General features: G+C 43.0%; 1 protein-coding gene across 1 annotated transcript in view; it reads left to right on the forward strand.

Annotated features, from left to right (window-relative positions):
- The first annotated feature begins 3481 nt into the window (after window positions 1-3481).
- LOC132778849 (L-gulonolactone oxidase-like) overlaps window positions 3482-19336 on the forward strand; it is a 55257-nt gene continuing 39402 nt past the window's right edge. Inside the window, exons 1-5 of the mRNA XM_067463213.1 lie at window positions 3482-3553; window positions 5894-5995; window positions 7054-7179; window positions 9291-9385; window positions 12462-12552. Coding sequence (XP_067319314.1) covers window positions 3482-3553; window positions 5894-5995; window positions 7054-7179; window positions 9291-9385; window positions 12462-12552 — 486 coding nt within the window. The remainder of the gene's footprint in view (window positions 3554-5893; window positions 5996-7053; window positions 7180-9290; window positions 9386-12461; window positions 12553-19336) is intronic.

Consider the following 19336-nt stretch of genomic DNA (forward strand, 5'->3'; position numbering starts at 1 on the left):
GGGCCAGGGCTTCCCAGTTCTCAGTGTCTATGCCAGAGTTTTTAAGGTTGGCTTTGAGTCAATATTTAAATCTCTTTTCCTGCCCTCCAACATTCCATTTTCCATTCTTGAGTTTGGAGTAGAGCAACTGCTTTGGGAGATGGTGACGGGGCCGGTCCAGCGGAGTTGATGGCGGCGTTTGGAGTAGACCAACTGCTTTGGGAAATGGTGGTCAGGCATCCAGACAACGTGGCTGGTCTAGCGGAGTTGGTGGCGGAGGAGCATCGCTTCAATGCTGGTGGTCTTTGCTTCTTCCAGCACACTGACATTTGTCTGCTTGTCTTCCCAAGAGATTTGCAGGATTTTTTGGAGGCAACACTGATGGAATCATTCCAGGAGTTGCATGTGACATCTGTAGATAGTCCATGTTTCGCAGGCGTATAGCAGGGTTGGGAGGACAATAGCTTTATAGACAAGCACCTTGGTCTCCCTACGGATGTCCCAGTCCTCAAACACTCTCTGCTTCATTCAGAAAAATGCTGCACTCACAGAGCTCAGGCGGTGTTGTATTTCAGTGTTAATGTTGACTTTTGTGGAGAGGTGGCTGCCAAGGTAGTGGAAATGGTCAACATTTCTTAATGTTACACCATTAAACTGTATTTCTGGCATTGCAGAAGGATTGGCTGGTGACTGCTGGAACAGCACTTTGGTTTTCTCGATGTTCAATGACAGGCTGAGCTTTTCGTACGCTTCTGCGAATGTGTTTAGAGTGGCTTGGGGGTCTTCTTCTGAATGCGCACAGATGACATTGTCATCGGCATATTGGAGTTCTATAACAGATGTTGTTGTAACCTTGGTTTTGGCTTTCAGTCTGCTGAGGTTGAATAGCTTGCCATCTGTCCAATAGATTATTTCCATTCCAGTGGGAAGTTTCCCATTAACAAGATGAAGTATCATAGTGATGAAGATGGAAAATAAGGTTGGGGCACTAACACATCTCTCAGGGGTGCTGTGAATGCGATTTTCCTGCTTCTTGGCAGAATGGAGTTGGACTGGATGTCCCACGAGATCTCTTCCAACTCTATGATTCCATGATTCTATGATCCCTTTTAACCATATGACTCAAAACTTTAAGTGCTATGATTAGAACTCTTAAACATTAGCAAGAAACTCTGCAATATACCATAATGGCTTTTTGAGATGTGAATAATTTTCTTGGAGGTTGGTGTTATAGGTATCATATCATCATAATGCAAAATATTAATATTGCCAGCATAACGCTATGTAATAAAAATTGAAAAATGTTCTGTTCCTGGTTTGAACGTTTTATTCCTGTTTAATTGTGTGGTGCATACTTTGAAACTTTGTTTTGGAGGCTGCCACAAACTAGGTTGAATTGGTTGAGACTTGATGCAAAACTATTGCGGAGCACCTGATGGTGGAGTGAGTTAAAGTGCTGAACTGCTGAACTTGCTGATCGAAAGGTCGCAGGTTCAAATCCAGGGAGCGGCATGAGCTCCCACAGTTAGCTCCAGTTTCTGCCAACCTAACAGTTCCAAAACATGTAAATGTGAATAGATCAATAGGTACTGCTCCGGCGGGAAGGTAATGGCGCTCCATGCAGTCATGCTGGCCACATAGCCTTGGAGGTGTCGATGGACAACGCCGGCTCTTCGGCTTAGAAATGGAGATGAGTCCCAACCCCCAGAGTTGGACACGACTGGACTGAATGTCATGGGAACACCTTTACTATTGCAAAATGTGCTGTAGGATGTCTCAAAAAGCAAAGTTTTAGCAGTTTAATAAACTTTTCCCATGTTTTTATGATATAAACAATTAGGAAAAAACATTTATAACCCGGGAACAAAAATCATGTAACCCAGTGTAATGGATGTTTGAGATGTGAATATCTTAGAAGTTGGTGTTACAAAGAATTGGAAACTGCAGTGGATCATCATAATGCAAAATATAGGAGTCGCCAACACAGTGCACAGTATGCAACTCACAAAGGCAAGGGAGACATTGATTTTGAATGAATTTGTACCCACCGCAGGGTTATTTGGGGCTGAGAGATTGTGACCCACCCAAGGTCACTGTGCTGTCGCATGCTGGGCCTGAAATAATGTCTGTTTACAGGACGTGCTCTCTGTATGCCCAACGGGATGCCGGGGTGCCTCAGCTGAAGGGCCCTTTAGATTTCCCAACACAAAGTTCTATTGAGGCCCAAGATACATTCAACAAAGTTATTTATTTACACTTAAATCTTCAAACAAATGAATTAAACACTTTATAACCTTGGAAAACCGGTAGCTTCCTCAATCTGCCAACAAGGGGCAGGGAACTGGTGGTAAACTGTTCCTTTCTTCCTTAGGAAAATCCTTTGACCCCTCTCTTTACCTTGCTGGCGTGAGGCCCCTACTCCTGGCTCCAAGATGCTTTATGGATAACCTGAGTGGTCCCTTACCAGGCAAGGTTCCTGTATATCTGCCAAGCTGAAAAGTGTCCTTTAGTTTCTTCACAAAGGCTGTAGGAACTATTTCTTTACTCCCCAGCAAAAGCTATGGATCTATTTCTTTAACCTCCAGCAAAAGCTGTGGAAACTTTCCTTTCCTCCCCCCCCCTCCCCCAGCAGAGTTGTGAGAAGTGAAGCTTTTGTGCAGGTAGGAAAGAGAATCCCACACGTCCTGCTGTTAGGCTTCAAACAGTGAGACTGAACAAAGTCCTCCTTTCCCTCCAAAACCCTGGGAAAAGGGGCTGGTATAAAGATTCTAACAACGATTGCCAAGTTGTTGGCCCTATGATTGCAACCTGAGGGAAGCTACCTTGTTGAAAAATGCATGGCTTAAATAGATTCATGCAAACTAGCAGTGCAAGAAAAGGATTTCAAATCTCCTGGCACTGCTGTGCCAGCACAGTCACCCAATGGGTTTCCCTAGCTGAGCAGGGATTCAAATATCCCAGTGTCTAGAGTTGGACGCAAAAGCTCAAACTACAACTTCATGCTGACTTTGAAGCATGTCTTTACCTATGCATATGTTCCAATTATTGTACGGTTGTTTTGTATTGCATCGATTGTTCCGATGCCAGAAATTAATTGATGTGCCAATACTCCTCGGTTGGCATTTTTAGGGACATAGCATTTATGTTCCAGTTCTCAGAGTTGTCATAGTCATAGAGTCATAGAATAACAGAATCCTGTCATCGGAAGGGACCTCCAAAGGCCATCCAATTCAACCCCATTCTGTAATGAAGCAGGGCACAATCCAAACCAGGCATGGGCAAACTTTGTTACAGTAAGTCGTAGCAGGATCAAGTGTGTGTGTTAAAGAAAAACCTTATGATGTTAATTATTATGTGCAGCTGGTAATGTAGGTCAGCCAGCATGTTTGGGCCACACCCAGTGGGGTATAACTGTATGGATTTTAGAATACAGTTTGGAGATGCTGAATTAGCAACGCTCTGGCAGGGATGCTCGTTGCTATGGTGGAATAGCTATGTACTCATGGTTTATGTTTTGCTCTCTCATTTGAATGAAGATGAAGAAGCCTTATTCTGCGTTACTTGCAAGGACTATGTAAGTTTGTTGCACTGTTTGATTTTTTATGCAACACTGCAAGTTTATGTTTTGCCTCTGCTGATAAGAGTAAAGTTTTTCTGATCCTTTTCCTCTTGTTTCTGTGTGTCGTTTGCATGGGACGTGGCTAAATCTGCTGCTGCGCAACAAACTTCGGCCCTCCAGTTTTTTTGGACTTCAACTCCCACAATTCCTAACAGCCCCAGGTCCTTTCCTGAAGCAGCTGAGAGGGGAAAGGAAGGGGCCTGAGTCTGTTAGGAATTGTGGGAGTTGAAGTCCAAAACAACTGGAGGGCCGAAGTGTTCAGATATAACAATAGGCATGCCAGGGCTTTCCGAATTGTGTGTCGTGACATTTTTGGGGTGTAGGTGTGTTACCTGAACCTCATGCGAAACCTTTGAGCCAATGTGAAACAAGCAATAAATCATAAGTCTACACTGCCATATAATCCAATTTAATCACACTATCGGACAGGATTTTAAGGGTCATCTATATAAACAAAAATGTAATGTTTGTTTGTGGAATTAACATAACTCAAAAACCACTGGACGAATTGACACCAAATTTGGACACTATACCCCTAACAGACCAATGAGTGACCATCACGCATAAAACCACCCGTAAAACAGCAGAAAGGACTTAAACCCCTCCAAAAAGATAAATGACGAAACCTAATGACGATACAAAAAAAAGGAGGGAGGGAAGAAAGAAAGAGGGAAAGAAAGAAGTAAAGACAGAAGGAAGCATGGAAGCAAAGAGTGAAGGAAGGATGGATGTAGAGAAAGAAGAAAGGAGAGAAAGAAGAAAGGAGAGAAAAAAGAAGATAAATAAAAAAGAGGGAAGGAAAGAGATAGAGAAGGAAGGAGAGAAGGAAAGAAGAAAAGTGAAGGAAGGGAGGAAACAGAGAGCAGAGGAAGGAAGGAAGGAAGGAAGGAAGGAAGGAAGGAAGGAAGAGGCAGGGAAAGAAAGAAGTAAAGAGAGAAGGAAGCATGGAAGCAAAAAGTGAAGGAAGGCAGGAAAGAGGTAAAGAAAGAAGAGAGAAAGAAGAAAGGAGAGAAAAAAGAAGATAAATAAAAAGGGGGGAAGGAAAGAAAGGTAGAGAAGGAAGGAGAGAAGGAAAGAAGAAAAGTGAAGGGAGGGAGGAAACAGAGCGCGAAGGAAGGAAGGAAAGAAGGAGAGAAAGAGGGAGGAAGGTTGGCCACAGCAACGCGTCACGAGTACAACTAGTTTAACTATAATTATAATCTGGATATTTTAACTATAGGGGTGGCAGACTTTTAAAGGATGTTATATTGTTTTATAGGACTCTGCTTTGTTTTAAACTGTCTATTTATGACTAGCTGTCCCCTGCCATGCGTTGCTGTGGCCCAGTCTGTATATATGTGTTTTGTGTGTGTATGGTGTGTTTGCATATATATATATATATGGTTTTGCACATGCGTTGTAATGTATTTTTGTATTTTTTGGCTTTTTGAGTCCCTTCCGCTGTGTTTTTCAGTGTTTTATGAGTGATGGTCACTCGTTGGCCTGAGAGGTGTCTTGTGTCCAAATTTGGTGTCAATTCATACAGTGGTTTTTGAGTTATGTTAATCCCACAAACGAACATTTTTATTTATATTGATTGATTGATTGATTGATTGATTTACTTTGCTTCTACACTGCAGTTCTCAGCCCGGAGGTGACTCACCGCGGTTCACAACACACAAAAAACAGCAAAATTTCAATACACCAATATAAAACAGTTAACGACCTAATCTAATATACAGTTAATAATAATATATAGATTATTACATTGTTATGATATCTTTCTTTATTAATTAATATGTTATTATCTTTCTTATATCATTTATTGTACTTGTTTGGTTGGTTGTAAGCTGCCCTGAGTCCATACGTGGAGATGAGGTGGGGTATAAATAAAGTTATTATTATTATTATTATTATTATTATTATTATTATTAAGCAGATAATATGGACTTTATATGGGAGTGTCAATGGAGCATTGGAGTTTTTTTTTTTAAAGAGGCGCTAGATGGCCATCTGTCAAAAAAGTCGTGGGTTCTGTGTTCCTGCAGGGCAAAAGGGGTGGACTAGATGGCCCTTGGAGTTCACCCCAACTGTATGATTACATTTCTTTCCATTAATTGGTGCCTGTCTGGTCTTTGGTTATACCAGAAAGCATATCTGCATAAAAAATCCACATTTTTCTGGCCATAAACGCAATGTCCAAAGTTGGGAAGCTCAAGTGTCCTCTCCTTCCCAGGATGAAGAGATTAGCCAGACATTAGCAGCTCCTATGAGATCCCAGTGTGATTTCCCTTTCTTGTGTTCTTCCTGCTCCAGGTTCACGGCCAAAGCGGAGTCCGGTTCCAGAACTGGGCCAAGACCTATGGCTGCTCCCCAGAGTTGTATTTCCAGCCAACTACCGTTGATGAGATCAAAGAGGTTGGTTTCCAAATGTGTGGTCTTTTTTTGTTATACACAGGTGTGCAAAGGTGGGCAAGTATAACAACAACTTCTTCTCCTCCTTTTCCTTCTCCTCCTTCTCCTCCTCCTCCTTCTTTTTCTCTTTCTCCTTCTTCTCCTTCTCCTCTTCCTCCTCCTCCTTCTCGTCGTCGTCATCGTCCTCCTCCTCCTCTTCCTCTTCCTTCTTCTTCTTCTTCTTCTCCTTCTCCTCCTCCTCCTTCTCCTCCTCCTCCTCCTCCTTCTTTTTCTCTTTCTTTCTCCTTCTTCTTCTCCTTCTTCTTCTCCTCCTCCTCCTCCTCCTTGTCCTCCTCCTCTTCTTCTCCTTCTTCTCCTCTTTCTTCTTCTTTTCCTCCTCCTCCTCCTTTCTTCTTCTCCTTCTCCTTCTTTTCCTCCTCCCCCCCCTCCTCCTCCTCCTCCTCTTCCTTCTCCTTCTCCTTCTCCTTCTTCTTCTTCTTCTTCTCCTCCTCCTCCTCCTCCTTCTTCTTCTCCTCCTCCTCCTCCTCTTCCATTTTCTCCTCCTCCTCCTCCTCCTCCTTTTCCTTCTCCTCCTCCTCCTCCTTCTCCTCCTCCTCTTCCTCCTTCTCCTTCTCCGCCTCCTCCACCTTCTTCTTCTCCTTTACCCACCTCTCTACTCAAGGCAGATTACAACATAGCTAAAGTAATTAATGGCAAAAGTAATTAATAGGGGAAAAAACGCGAACCATAAGAGGCTACAACAGACATGGGCAAACCTGGGCCCTCCAAGTATTTTGGACTTCAACTCCCACAATTCCTAACAGCTTACTGGAGGACCCAAGTTTGCCCATGCCTGGGCTACAAAAACAATGCAACTGCAATCTAAGGATAGAGGGAGGCATATGGAAGGAGGAGAGACGACAAGGGATTGATTGGAATTGTCCCTACCCAATGCAAATTGCTCCTGAAATTGGGTGTTTGGGAAAGGGTTCGAGGAGTGCCAAAAACAGGGAAGTTTGCAGACTCTGGATTGCCCTTTGCATGCCCTTATCTCAGCTTTGTCCAAATATGTGCATTTCCAGATCTTGGCTCTGGCCCGCCAGAGGAGCAAGAGGGTGAAAGTGGTGGGAGGCGGACACTCTCCTTCGGACGTGGCCTGCACAGAAGACTTCATGGTCCACCTGGGAAGGATGAACAAGGTCCTCAAGGTACCAAGAGCAAAAGTCTTGAGTGTGCAAAGCACCATAGTTTAGAGTGAAAATCTGGACACATTCCAGCTTCTCATTATCTCTCTTCAATTGTGGTGCCCAGAATTGGACACAGTGGGATTCCAGGTGTGGTCTGATCAAGGTAGAATAGAGCATGGGGAGCATGACTTCCCTGGATCTAGACACTAGGCTCCGATTGATTCAGCCTAAAATCCCATTGGCTTTTTTTGCCGCCACATCACATTGATGGCTCATGTTTAACGTGTTGTCCACGAGGACTCCAAGATCTTTTTCACACGTACTGCTCTCGAGCCAGGCATTGTCCCCCATTCTGTATCGTTGCATTTCGTTTTTTCTGCCTAAGTGGAGTATCTTGCGTTTGTCACTGTTGAACTTCATTTTGTTAGTTTTGGCCCATCTCTCTAATCTGTTAAAATTGTTATAAAGAAAGAAAGAAAGAAAGAAATGTGTGTATGTTAGTGTGTGTGTGTGTGTGGCTGGAGTTGGACTTAATGCACCTGTTCTGACTTACCAACTACCGTATATACTCGAGTATAAGCCGACCCGAATATAAGCCGAGGCACCTAATTTTACCACCAAAAACCTGGGAAAACTTATTGACTCGAATATAAGCCGAGGGTAGAAAATGCAGCAGCTACTAGTTAATTTCAAAATAAAAATAAATACCAATAAAATTATATTAATTTAGGCATCAGTAGATTAAGTGTTTTTGAATATTTACATAAAACTGTAATTCAAGATAAGACTGTCCAGCTCTGATTAAACCAGTTTTCTAACCTTCTTCAATGTAAATATGCTTACATGTCCTCCAATAATAATAAATTGAGTAAAATAATAATAATAATAGAGTAAAATAATGGAATGTAATAACAGTAATAATAGAGTAAAATAATAAATGTAATAAAAACAACCTAAAAAAAGGACTGAAAAACTAGGCTTATACTCGAGTATATACAGTAATCCAATTTAAGAGCAAACCTACTGAACCTATCTTGTTTGTAACCTGGACACAGCCTGTATAAAGAATCGCAAAGGATTTGTGGGTGAGGAAGATGGTTTGCAACAATCCGTGCTATAATTCTTCCTGAGGGCCCTTTAGGGGCCCTTCCACACAGAAAATCCCACAATATCTGCTTTGAACTGGTCTATCGGAGTCCACACTCAGATAATGTGGGATTTCCTGCCTTGATATTTTGGGTTATAGTGTGCTGGCACGGCTGTGCCAGGAGATTTGATTCTTTTTCTTGCACTGTTAGTTTGCATGAATCTATTTGGGCCATGCATTTTGCAATTGGGTAGCTTTCCCCTGGTTGCAGTCATAGGGCCAACAACTTATCAATCATCATTAGAGCCTTTAGATCCGCCCCTTTCCTCAAGTTTGGAGGGAAAAGGGGACTTTTAGTTCAGTCTCACAGTTTGGAGCCTTACAGCAGGATGTGTGTGCTTTTCTCTGTTCCACCTGCAAAAAGCTTCACTTTTTACAGCTTTTGCTGGGGAAAAAGGAAAACCTTTACAGCTTTGCTGGAGTAAAGTTACAGTTCCACAGCCTTTGCTGGAGTAATAAAGCCAGCCTTTGCTGAGGCAAAAGAAATAGTTCCTATAGCCTTGGTGGAGAAACTAAAGGACACGAGCTTGGCAGATCTATAGCAACCATTGCCTGGTAAGGGACCACTCGGGCTATCCATAACGCAGCTTGGAGCCGGGAGTTGGGGCCTCACGCCAGCAGGGTAAAGAAAGATTTCCAGGGAGGTGTCAGAAGGTTTCCCTAAAGAGGAAAGGAACAGTTTATGAAGCAGTTGCCTGTCCCTTGTTGGCAGATAGATAAAGTTACTAGTTTTTCAAGATTATAAAGCATTTAATTCATTTGTTCAAAGATTTAAGCCTTAATAAAGAACTTTGTTGAACCTATTTTGAGCCTCTACAGAACTTTGTGTTGGAAAACCTATGGGACCCTTTAGCTGAGGCACCCCGGCGTCCCGTTGGGCATACAGAAAGCACGTCCTGTAAACAGACATTGTCATAGGCCCAGCGCGTGACAGCACATATAGGGCTGTGTGGAAGGGCCCTAAGCTGCTCTCCGTCTCTTCCAGGTGGACAAGGAGAAGAAGCAGGTGACGGTGGAGGCGGGGATCCTGCTCTCAGATCTGAATGTGGAGCTGAGCAACCATGGCTTGGCGTTGCCCATGTAAGTGAAATGCAAGATCTATGGATATAGTCAAGTTCTGAGAATGCATCTACACCAGGCATGGGCCAACTTGGGCCCTCCAGGTGTTTTGGACTTCAACTCCCACAATTCCTAACAGCCGGTAGGCTGTTAGGAATTGTGGGAGTTGAAGTCCAAAACACCTGGAGGGCTGAAGTAGACCCATGCCTGCCCCAGACCCACATCTCTCCCCATTGGCTCTCCTCCCTTGGATAGTCTCTTACGGGATTCTAAAATGCAGATTGAATCCTTCACCTGGATTGCACTCTTTTTTATCATCTGTGGCTGCAAATGAGTCTTTTTAAAGAATCAGATGCAAATTCCTCCAAGGGCCTGACATGGAGGCAAAAAGGAGATCTTTAATCACAGAAAGACTTAATAAGATTGACTTTTGGCTCAGAATGTTATTTATTTATTTATTTGAGTTCAGGCTGAGGTTATCCTAAAACAATCACAAGCTGCCGAGCAAGCATCAGAACTGCCTTTTCAATGGGCTGAAATTGGGGTGAAGGAGTACCACTTTTCTGGAAGTGTTTAAACAGAGGCTGGATGGGCATCTGTCAGGAGGGCTTTGATTGTGTCCTCCCTTGTGGCAAAAAGAGGTTGGACTAGATATATTATATTTATATACGATAAATATAATATATTGTATATACATATAATATTGATAATATTATAATGTAATACAATGTAATACTACTACTAGTAATAATTTGATATTATAATTATATATTTTATATTAAATGCAATATTACTAATAATATTACGGTATAATGTTATAGTACAATATAATAATATATAATATTAATATTGTGCTATGGTAATAATATAATATATTGTCGAAGGCTTTCATGGCCGGAATCACTGGGTTGTTGTAGGTTTTTTCCGGGCTATATGGCCATGTTCCAAAGGCATTTTCTCCTGACGTTTCGCCTGCATCTATGGCAAGCATCCTCAGAGGTAGTGAGGTCTCATTACCTCTGAGGATGCTTGCCACAGATGCAGGCGAAACGTCAGGAGAAAAATTGCCTCCAGAACATGGCCATATAGCCTGGAAAAACCTACAACAACCCATAATATATTGTGTTTACATTTTACTTGTAAGCCGCTCTGAGTCCCTTCAGGGTGAGAAGGGTGGCATATAAATGTCGTAAATAGATAGATAGATAGATAGATAGATAGATAGATAGATAGATACCCTTTGGGGAAGCCTTCTATCTCTCATGCTATATAGACTTCTTGGCAGAGCAGTGGCATCTCCTCTGGATCTTTTTAATTGGAGTTGGAATGGCCACTTTTCAGGAAGGTTTTGGATTGTGGATAGGGATGGTGGAAGGGGAATGGACTAGATGACCTTTGTGGATCCCTTCCAACCCTTGTGCTATATATACTTCTTGGGAGTCCAGTGGCATCTCTTGCTATGGGAGTTTTAAAAAGGCATTTGGAGTTTTTTAGGGCTTGGATTTTGGATAGGGATGGCAGAAGGAGGATGGACTAGATGGCCTTTGGAGACCCCTTCTATCTATGGCAATATATAAACTTCTTGGGAGGCCACTGGCATCTCCTTCTATGGAGGTATTTTAAAGGAGTTTGAAGTTTGGTAGGGCTTGGATTCTGGATAGGGAAGGCAGAAGGAGGATGGACTAGATGGCCTTTGGGGGTCCCTTCTAACCCTTGAGCTATATAGACTTCTTGGGAGTCCAATGGCATCTCCTTCTATGGAGGTATTTTAAAGGAGTTTGTAGTTTGTTAGGGCTTGGATTCTGGATAGGAATTGCAGAAAGAGGATGGACTAGATGGCCTTTGGAGATCCCGTCTAACTCTTGAGTTCTATATACCTCTTGGGAGTCCAGTGGCATCTCTTTCTTTTTTAAAAGGAGTTTGGAGTTTGGGGGGGTTTGGGTTTTGGATAGGGATGTCAGAAGGGGGATGGACTAGATGGCCTTTGGGGATTCCTTCTTGAGCTATATAAACATCATGGGAGTCCAGTGGCATTTCCTTCTATGAAGGTATTTTAAAGGAGTTTGGAGTTCGTTAAAGCTTGGATTCAGGGTAGGAATTGCAGAAAGGGGATAGACTAGATGGTCTTTGGAGATCACTTCTGACTCTTGAGCTATATAGACTTCATGGGAGTCCAGTGGCATCTCCTTCTATGGAGGTTTTTAAAAGAAGTTTGGAGTTTGAGATGGCTTGGATTCTGGATAGGAATTGCAGAAAGGGGTGGACTAGAGGAGGGCAACTAAAATGATCAAGGGTCTGGAGAACAAGCCCTATGAGGAGCGGCTTAAGGAGCTGGGCATGTTTAGCCTGAAGAAGAGAAGGCTGAGAGGGGATATGATAGCCATGTATAAATATGTGAGAGGAAGCCACAGGGAGGAGGGAGCAAGCTTGTTTTCTGCTTCCCCAGAGACTAGGACGCAATGGAACAATGGCTTCAAAGTACCAGAGAGGAGATTCCATCTGAACACGAGGAAGAACTTCCTGACTGTGAGAGCCGTTCAGCAGTGGAACTCTCTGCCCCGGAGTGTGGTGGAGGCTCCTTCTTTGGAGGCTTTTAAACAGAGGCTGGATGGCCATCTGCCAGGGGTGATTTGAATGCAACATTCCTGCTTCTTGGCAGAATGGGGTTGGACTGGATGGCCCAGGAGGTCTCTTCCAACTCTAGGATTCTATGATTCTATGACTAGATGCCCTTTGGGGACCCTTCTAACTCTTCTACTATATACATTTCTTGGTAGTCCAGTAGCATCTGCGTTTCTGAAGGTTTTGAAACAGACTCTGGACGGCCAACTGTTAGGAGAGCTTAGCTTACGTCTTTCCTTGTGGCAAAAGGAGTCCCTTCCAACCCCTTTGTGGTAGAACATCAGAGTATCCTCCTCCTGTGCTCGTCCCTCAGCATTATTATTTTGGCTTTTCTTTGGAAGACACATTCAGGTGACAAATGCAGGTGGGCGTTAGTTACCTTTTATTTTATCTCACTGTCTCATGCATTAATTTCACAGTCATCTCCAGCATAATAGCAACCCTTATTGATCAGCATCTGTTTTATTGGGTTCAGCCTAGGAGCTGTTTCGGACGTGGCGGCCGCCGGGGTCATCGGAACCGGCACACACAACACCGGCATCAGCCACGGCATCTTCTCTACTCAGGTTATTATTATTATTATTATTATTATTATTATTATTGTTTATTATATTTGGATTGCTGTGAGTTTTCTGGGCTGTTTGGCCATATTCCAGAAGCATTTTCTCCGGACGTTTTGCCCACATCTATGGCAGGCATCCTCAGAGGTTGTGAGGTCTGTTGGAAACTAGTCAAGTGGGGGTTATATATCTGTGGAATAATGCTCGGGGTAGAAGAAAGAAGTCTTGCTTGCTTGAGGCAAGTGTGAATGTTGCTATTGGCCACCTTGATTAGCACTGAATAGCCTTACAGCTTCAAAGCCTGGCTGCCTGCTGCCTGGGGGAATCCATTGTTGGGAGGTATTAGCTGACCCTGATTGATTCTAGTCAGCCAGGCTTTATTTATTTATTTAAAACTTTTATATCTCAATTTTCTCACCTCCGTAGAGGGACTCAGACCGGCTTACAGCAAAGATTCAATGCTACTAATACAAGTTGAATGTTGCCATTGGCCACCTTGATTAGCACTGAATAGCCTTGCAGCTTCAAAGCCTGGCTGCTTCCTGCCTGGGGGAATCCTTTGTTGGTAGGTGTTAGCTGGCCTTGATGGTTTCCTATCTGGATTTCCCCTGTTTTCTCAGTGTTGCTTTTTATTTACAGTCCTGATTTTAGAGGTTTTTTTAATTATCTGCTTTGAACTGGATTATATGGCAGTGTAGACACATATAATCCAGTTCAAAAATGATGATGGGGGATGATCAGCTTTGACATTCTGGATTATATGGCAGTATAGATCCAGCCTTAGAGTTAGTTACAGATTTCTCCTTAATCAATGTAGTAAGTTTATCAATTTCTCCAAGTTTGCTTCTTTTCGTAAGCAAGTCATCTTGTGTCGGAGTTGTTGAATTTTTTCATCTTTGAGGAGAAGTCATTCTTGCTGCCGTTGTCATGCATAGCAACAAATAACTTTCCCCATTTTCAATTGAGTTGATCATCTAACATCCCAAGCAGATAAGAGTTCAGGTTTCATTTCAAATTTAACTTATGTGTAGCATCATATGTCTTTGTGCCCAATATTTCTGGGCCCTTTAACATGACCATTACATACGACAGCATTTCTCAACCTGGGGGTCAAGACCCCTGAGGGGGTCATGAGGGGGGTGTCAGAGGGGTCGCCAAGAACATCAGAAAACACTGTATTTTCTGTTGGTCATGGGGGTTCTGTGTGGGAAGTTTGGCCCAATTCTATCGTTGGTGGTTTTCAGAATGCTCTTTGATTGTAGGTGAACTATAAATCCCAGCAACTATGACTCCCAAATGTCTAGGCCAGTTTTCCCCAAACTCCACCACTGTTCAGATTTGGGCATATTAAGTATTAAGTGCCAACTTTGGTCCAGATCAAACATTGTGTGAGTCCACAGAGCTCTCTGGATGTAGGTGAACTACAATTCCAAAACTCAAGGTCAATGCCTACCAAACCCTTCCAACATTTTCTGTTGGTCATGGGAGTTCTGTGTGCCAAGCTTAGTCCAATTCCATCGTTGGTGGAGTTCAGAATGCTTTCTGATTGTAGGTGAACTATAAATCCCAGATCTAAGTGGGTGATAGGATGCCAGCCCAGAAATGTATGTTTTTTTCTTGGTTTCCAGAACTTTGGCTAATGTTTGTTTTTCAAAGCAAGAAGGAACCTCTTTCCACTTGTTGCCAATTCGACTTTGGTTTTGTCAGAGAGAGAGAGAGAATTGCCGTTGTCCTTCAAAGTACAGAGTTAGCTTGAGGCTGGACTTTTAAAATGCACGGCTCACGCTTCCCGATCCCAAAAGGAGCATTCCCTAAAAAACATTACCAAAAGAAGTTAGGAAAACAGATTTGTCACCTGAGCATATTATGTCCTTTATTGCGATCACTTTAAGCAAAGCTGATGGCGACGAAAGGGGGGGGGGGGCAAAGCAGTGATGTGACAAGAAGGAGAGGAACAGCCCAGGTGGAAACCTGACAGAGAGCAGGAGGGTTAGAAACTGCTCCTGGATTGAATGTGACAAGGAGAGCTTTTTTGGAAAACAGAAGTATAAATATTTGCCTTGCTCAAAGTACTCAGGGTGAATGTTGTTGTTCATTCGTTCAGTCGTCTCTGACTCTTCGTGACCTCATGGAGCAGCCCACGCCAGAGCTCCCTGTCGGCCGTCACCACCCCCAGCTCCTTCAAGGTCAGTCCAGTCACTTCAAGGATGCCATCCATCCATCTTGCCCTTGGTCGGCCCCTCTTCCTTTTGCCTTCCACTTTCCCCAGCATCATTGTCTTCTCTAAGGTGAATATGTGTCCCAAAATATTGGGGGAAAGATGTCATCTTTCAGCAGATTGGAAGAGGGCAAATGTGGTTCCTATCTACCTTCAACGAGATAGAGAGAACAAGAGACCCAATTGCCAACATCCGCTGGATAATGGAGAAAGGCAGGGAGTTTCAGAAAAACATCTATTTCTGTTTTGTTGATTCATAGAATCATAGAATCAAATAATCAAAGAGTTGGATGAGCTCATGGGCCATCCAGTCCAACCCCATTCTGCCAAGAAGCAGGAATACTGCATTCAAATCACCCCTGACAGATGGCCATCCAGCCTCTGTTTCAAAGCTTCCAAAGAAGGAGCCTCCACCACACTCCAGGGCAGAGAGTTCCACTGCTGAACAGCTCTCACAGTCAGGAAGTTCTTCCTCATGTTCAGATGGAATCTCCTCTTTTGTAGTTTGAAGCCATTGTTCCATTGCGTCCTAGTCTCCAAGGAAGCAGAAAACAAGCTTGCTCCCTCCTCCTCCCTGTGGCTTCCTCTCACATATTTTACATGACTATTCCAAAGCCTTTGACTGTGTGGATCATAATAAATTGTGGCAAGTTCTTGGTGGGATGGGTATCCCAAGCCACCTTGTCTCTCTCCTGAGGAATCTGTGTAAGGACCAAGTCGCAACAGTAAGAACTGACCCTGGAACAAGAGACTGGTTCAAGACTGGGAAAGGCGTACAGCAGGGTTGAATACTCTCCCCCAACCTATTCAACTTGTATGCAGAACACATCATGAGATGTGCGGGGCTTGACGAAAAATTGCTGGAAAAAACATTAACAACCTTAGATATGCAGACGATACCACTTTGATGGCCAAAAGTAAGGAGGAGCTGAGGAGCCTTCTAATCAAGGTGGAATAAGAAAGTGCAAAAGCTGGGTTGCAGTTAAACATAAAAAACTAAGATTCTGGCAACCGGACTGATTGAGAACTGGTAGGGCTGGGCGGTTTCGTTTCGTTAATTCGTAATTCGTTAAAAATTCGGTTTTTTTATAACGAAGCGATAACGAACCAATCTGGAGCAACTTAAAAACGAAACGAATTTTTAAATTCGTTTCGTAAATGCTTCGGATTCGTTATGTATTCGTTTCGTTATCGGTTTGAGGTCGTTTCATTATTATTTCCGCATGTCTGGGGCAAGTTTTATAGTTGTTTTTTGTTTAATTAGTGGGAAAAAAATTATAATATCACACCAACAGTCAACAACAGAGGGAGAGGGAAGCTTCAGAAGTTCCCCCTGTCCCATTTGGAGGTTTTTTAGCGTATTGCGCGGTCGCGTCTGCCATTAACGAATCGATTCGTTATTGTTTTGTATTTGTTTCGTTAATGTTTCGTAATTTTTTTACATTTACGAAATTTCGTAAATATTGAACTTTTTAAAAGAAAAATTTTGGAATTCTTTTAAATATCGAAACGCAAAAACCCCCAAAAAACAAATCGATTTTAGAAACAAATTTTTCCGTTGTTACCCAGGCCTAATAACTGGCAAAGAGAGGGAGAAAATGTGGAGGCAGTGACAGACTTTGTATTTCTAGGTGCAAAGATTACTGCAGATGCAGACTGCAGACTGCAGCCAGGAAATCAAAAGACGCTTACCGTATATTCTGGCATATAAGATTACTTTTTAACCCAAGAAAATCTTCTCAAAAGTCAGGGATAGTTTTATACACGGGAGTTGACTTACAAATGCAATATAAACCCATCCAGATCACATCCTGAGACCAATATCACATGTTTTTAAGCTTTTCATCTCTTGAGGAACAATTTAAGGAGATGGCTGTGTTCAGCTTGGAGAAGAAAAGAAGAAACATGGATCTGCCTTTAAATATTTCAAAGCCTTCCTTTCATGTAGAAGATGGAAAGAGCTTGTTTGCTGCTGCTCTAGAGACCGGGACACGCTGGAGCAATGGATCCGAACTACAAGATATTCCACCTAAACATAAGGAAAGAACATTTTGATTGTGAGAGCTAATGGGCTTTCTTAGAAGGAAGTGGAGTCTCCTTCTCTGGGGTCTTTTAGACAGAAGCTGGATGGCTATCTCTTCAAAGTGCTGCCATTGTGACTTTCTGCATGGCTGAATAGGGTTGGACTAGATGGCCTTTGGAGTCCCTTCCAACTCTGAGATTGTGTTTATTTCAGGCATGGGCAAACTTTGGCCCTCTAAGTGTTTTGGACTTCAACTCCCACCATTCCTAACAGCCTCAGGCCCCTTCCTTTCCCCCCTCAGCCGCTTAAGCTTAAGGGTCTTAGGCTGTTAGGAATGGAGGGAGTTGAAGTCCAAAACACCTGGAGCATCCAAGTTTGCCCATGCCTGAAATAAACAGAATCTCAGAGTTGGAAGGGACTCCAAAAGCCATCTAGTCCAACCCTATTTGGCCATGCAGAAAGTCACAATGGCAGCACTTCGGAGAGATAGTCTATTCCATGGTCTATTCCATGCCAGGTCTATTCCATGAAAGATGGAAATGTTTTTGAGCAATTTAGAATGGCTCTGGATAATGAGATCCAAGTTAGCCTGATGAGAAAAAGAAGCTTGTATTCCAGAAAAAATCTCACCAAGTTGAAGAAAAGGCCACAGAGGTTTTATTTCATTCCAGCTGGAAACGACAATGATCACAGTAATCTGCCAACAAATTGACATGTCTGCTAGGCAGGTAAATACAGAATATATAGCTTTCAAATTCAAAAGTTTCCATTCCCACCCACCTGAGCCAGCATCGTTGTGATTGGCTGTGACGTCAGCAAGCCAGGAGGAGACCCAATGAGGGCTCTGGCCCTGCTTTGGCCGCTCAGCCAATGAGGTGGAAGGGAGGTGGGCAACAGGGAAACAATGAAGAAATGTCTAGGTGACTGGATTAAGAATGGCTGGTATTTGCCAAGTGACCAAGCGATAGCTTTAGGCTCTCAAGCCTGGCCAGAGTTATTGTCCTGATCTTTTGAAATCACATTTTCGTCTGGCCCCTAGAGGCCAGGTCCTTTGTCTTATTGTCAACTCCGATCACAGAAACATTCTAGATGGAATGCATGGTGATGATGATCTTTCAGTAGAGGCTAAAGATGGGCATCTGTCGGGAGGGCTTAGATTGTGTCTTTCTGCATGGCAGAACAGGGTTGGACTGGATGGCCCTTGGAGTTCCTTCCATTTTTCTAGTACTATGATGGTTATATTGTTCCATGGACCAGAAGGCATCTGCTCTTGAAAATAGGGGAAATTACCAGTCTCGCTCCTCTATAGGAGTGGGAAGCAAGGGGAAGCGTATTTTGTCACACAGTTGATGATAGGATGACAAAACTGCTGTCATATGAGCAGTCATAACTTCACAGCTATGAGACACACAGAGTTCTATATACACTCTCTATGATGTGTTGATGATGTGTTGACATGAATGTGAGATAGTCTTGTTCCGGGACCCACGTGGAATACATCACGTTAACCTAGATTAAGGATACATCGATACTATAGAATGAATGAGGTTTGACAACACTTGAATTGCCATGGTTCAATGCTATGGAATCCTGGGAGTTGTAGTTTCCCAGGATCCCCAGCCTTCTCTTTGAGTCTCCTTTGTAGAGAGAAAAGGTAGGCTATAAACAAACTTCATATTTATCATAATTCCCTGCTTCAGTGCTATGGAATCCTGGGAGTTGTAGTTTCCCAAGGTATTTAGCCTTCTCTTTCAGTCTTCTTGAGTCTCCTTTGTAGAGAGAAAAGTTAAGCTATAAACAAACATCATTATTATAATAATGCTCTGCTTCAGTGCTATGGAATCCTGGGAGTTGTAGTTTCCCAAGGTATTTAACCTTCTCTTTCAGTCTCTTTGAGTCTCCTTTGTAGAGGAAAAGATAGGCTATAAAAAACCCATCATCATCATCATAATTCTCTGCAAAAGTGTGTTGGTGCACCACCAAACTACAACTCCCATGTTCCCATAGCATTGAACTATGGCACTTAAAAGTGTTGTCAAACTGCATCTCTACTGTGGGATAAATTCAGTTTGACACCGCATTAGATGCCACCCCCTGGACACAATATTATTCCAAGTGAGGTCTAACCAATGCAGAATGGAGTGGGACTGTGACATCCCTCGATTGAGAACAGCACCTTGTCGTTCCCTTAAAGTTCGGACTAAACCCCAGAATGGACAGTCCAAGCCAATTGGGGTTCAGAAGTGACTGGTGCGTCCCTTTGATTTCTAGGCACTTTCGATGGCACAGGCTGTCCTTTTCGATCCTCTACACTCTGGATCTTTTCTCTTTCGTTTAGGCATTGTATGGACTCGGTTTTGACAGCCACTCATGCATTTTGTCCAATTCTGGGCACCACAATTCAAGAGAGATATTGACAAGCTGGAATGTGTCCAGAGGAGGGCGACTAAAATGATAAAAGGTCTGGAGAACAAGCCCTATGAGGAGCGGCTTAAGGAGCTGGGCATGTTTAGCCTGAAGAAGAGAAGGCTGAAAGGAGATATGATAGC

The sequence above is a fragment of the Anolis sagrei genome, chromosome 1 (genome assembly GCF_037176765.1).
Source record: "Anolis sagrei isolate rAnoSag1 chromosome 1, rAnoSag1.mat, whole genome shotgun sequence".
NCBI classification, from domain to species: domain Eukaryota; kingdom Metazoa; phylum Chordata; class Lepidosauria; order Squamata; family Dactyloidae; genus Anolis; species Anolis sagrei.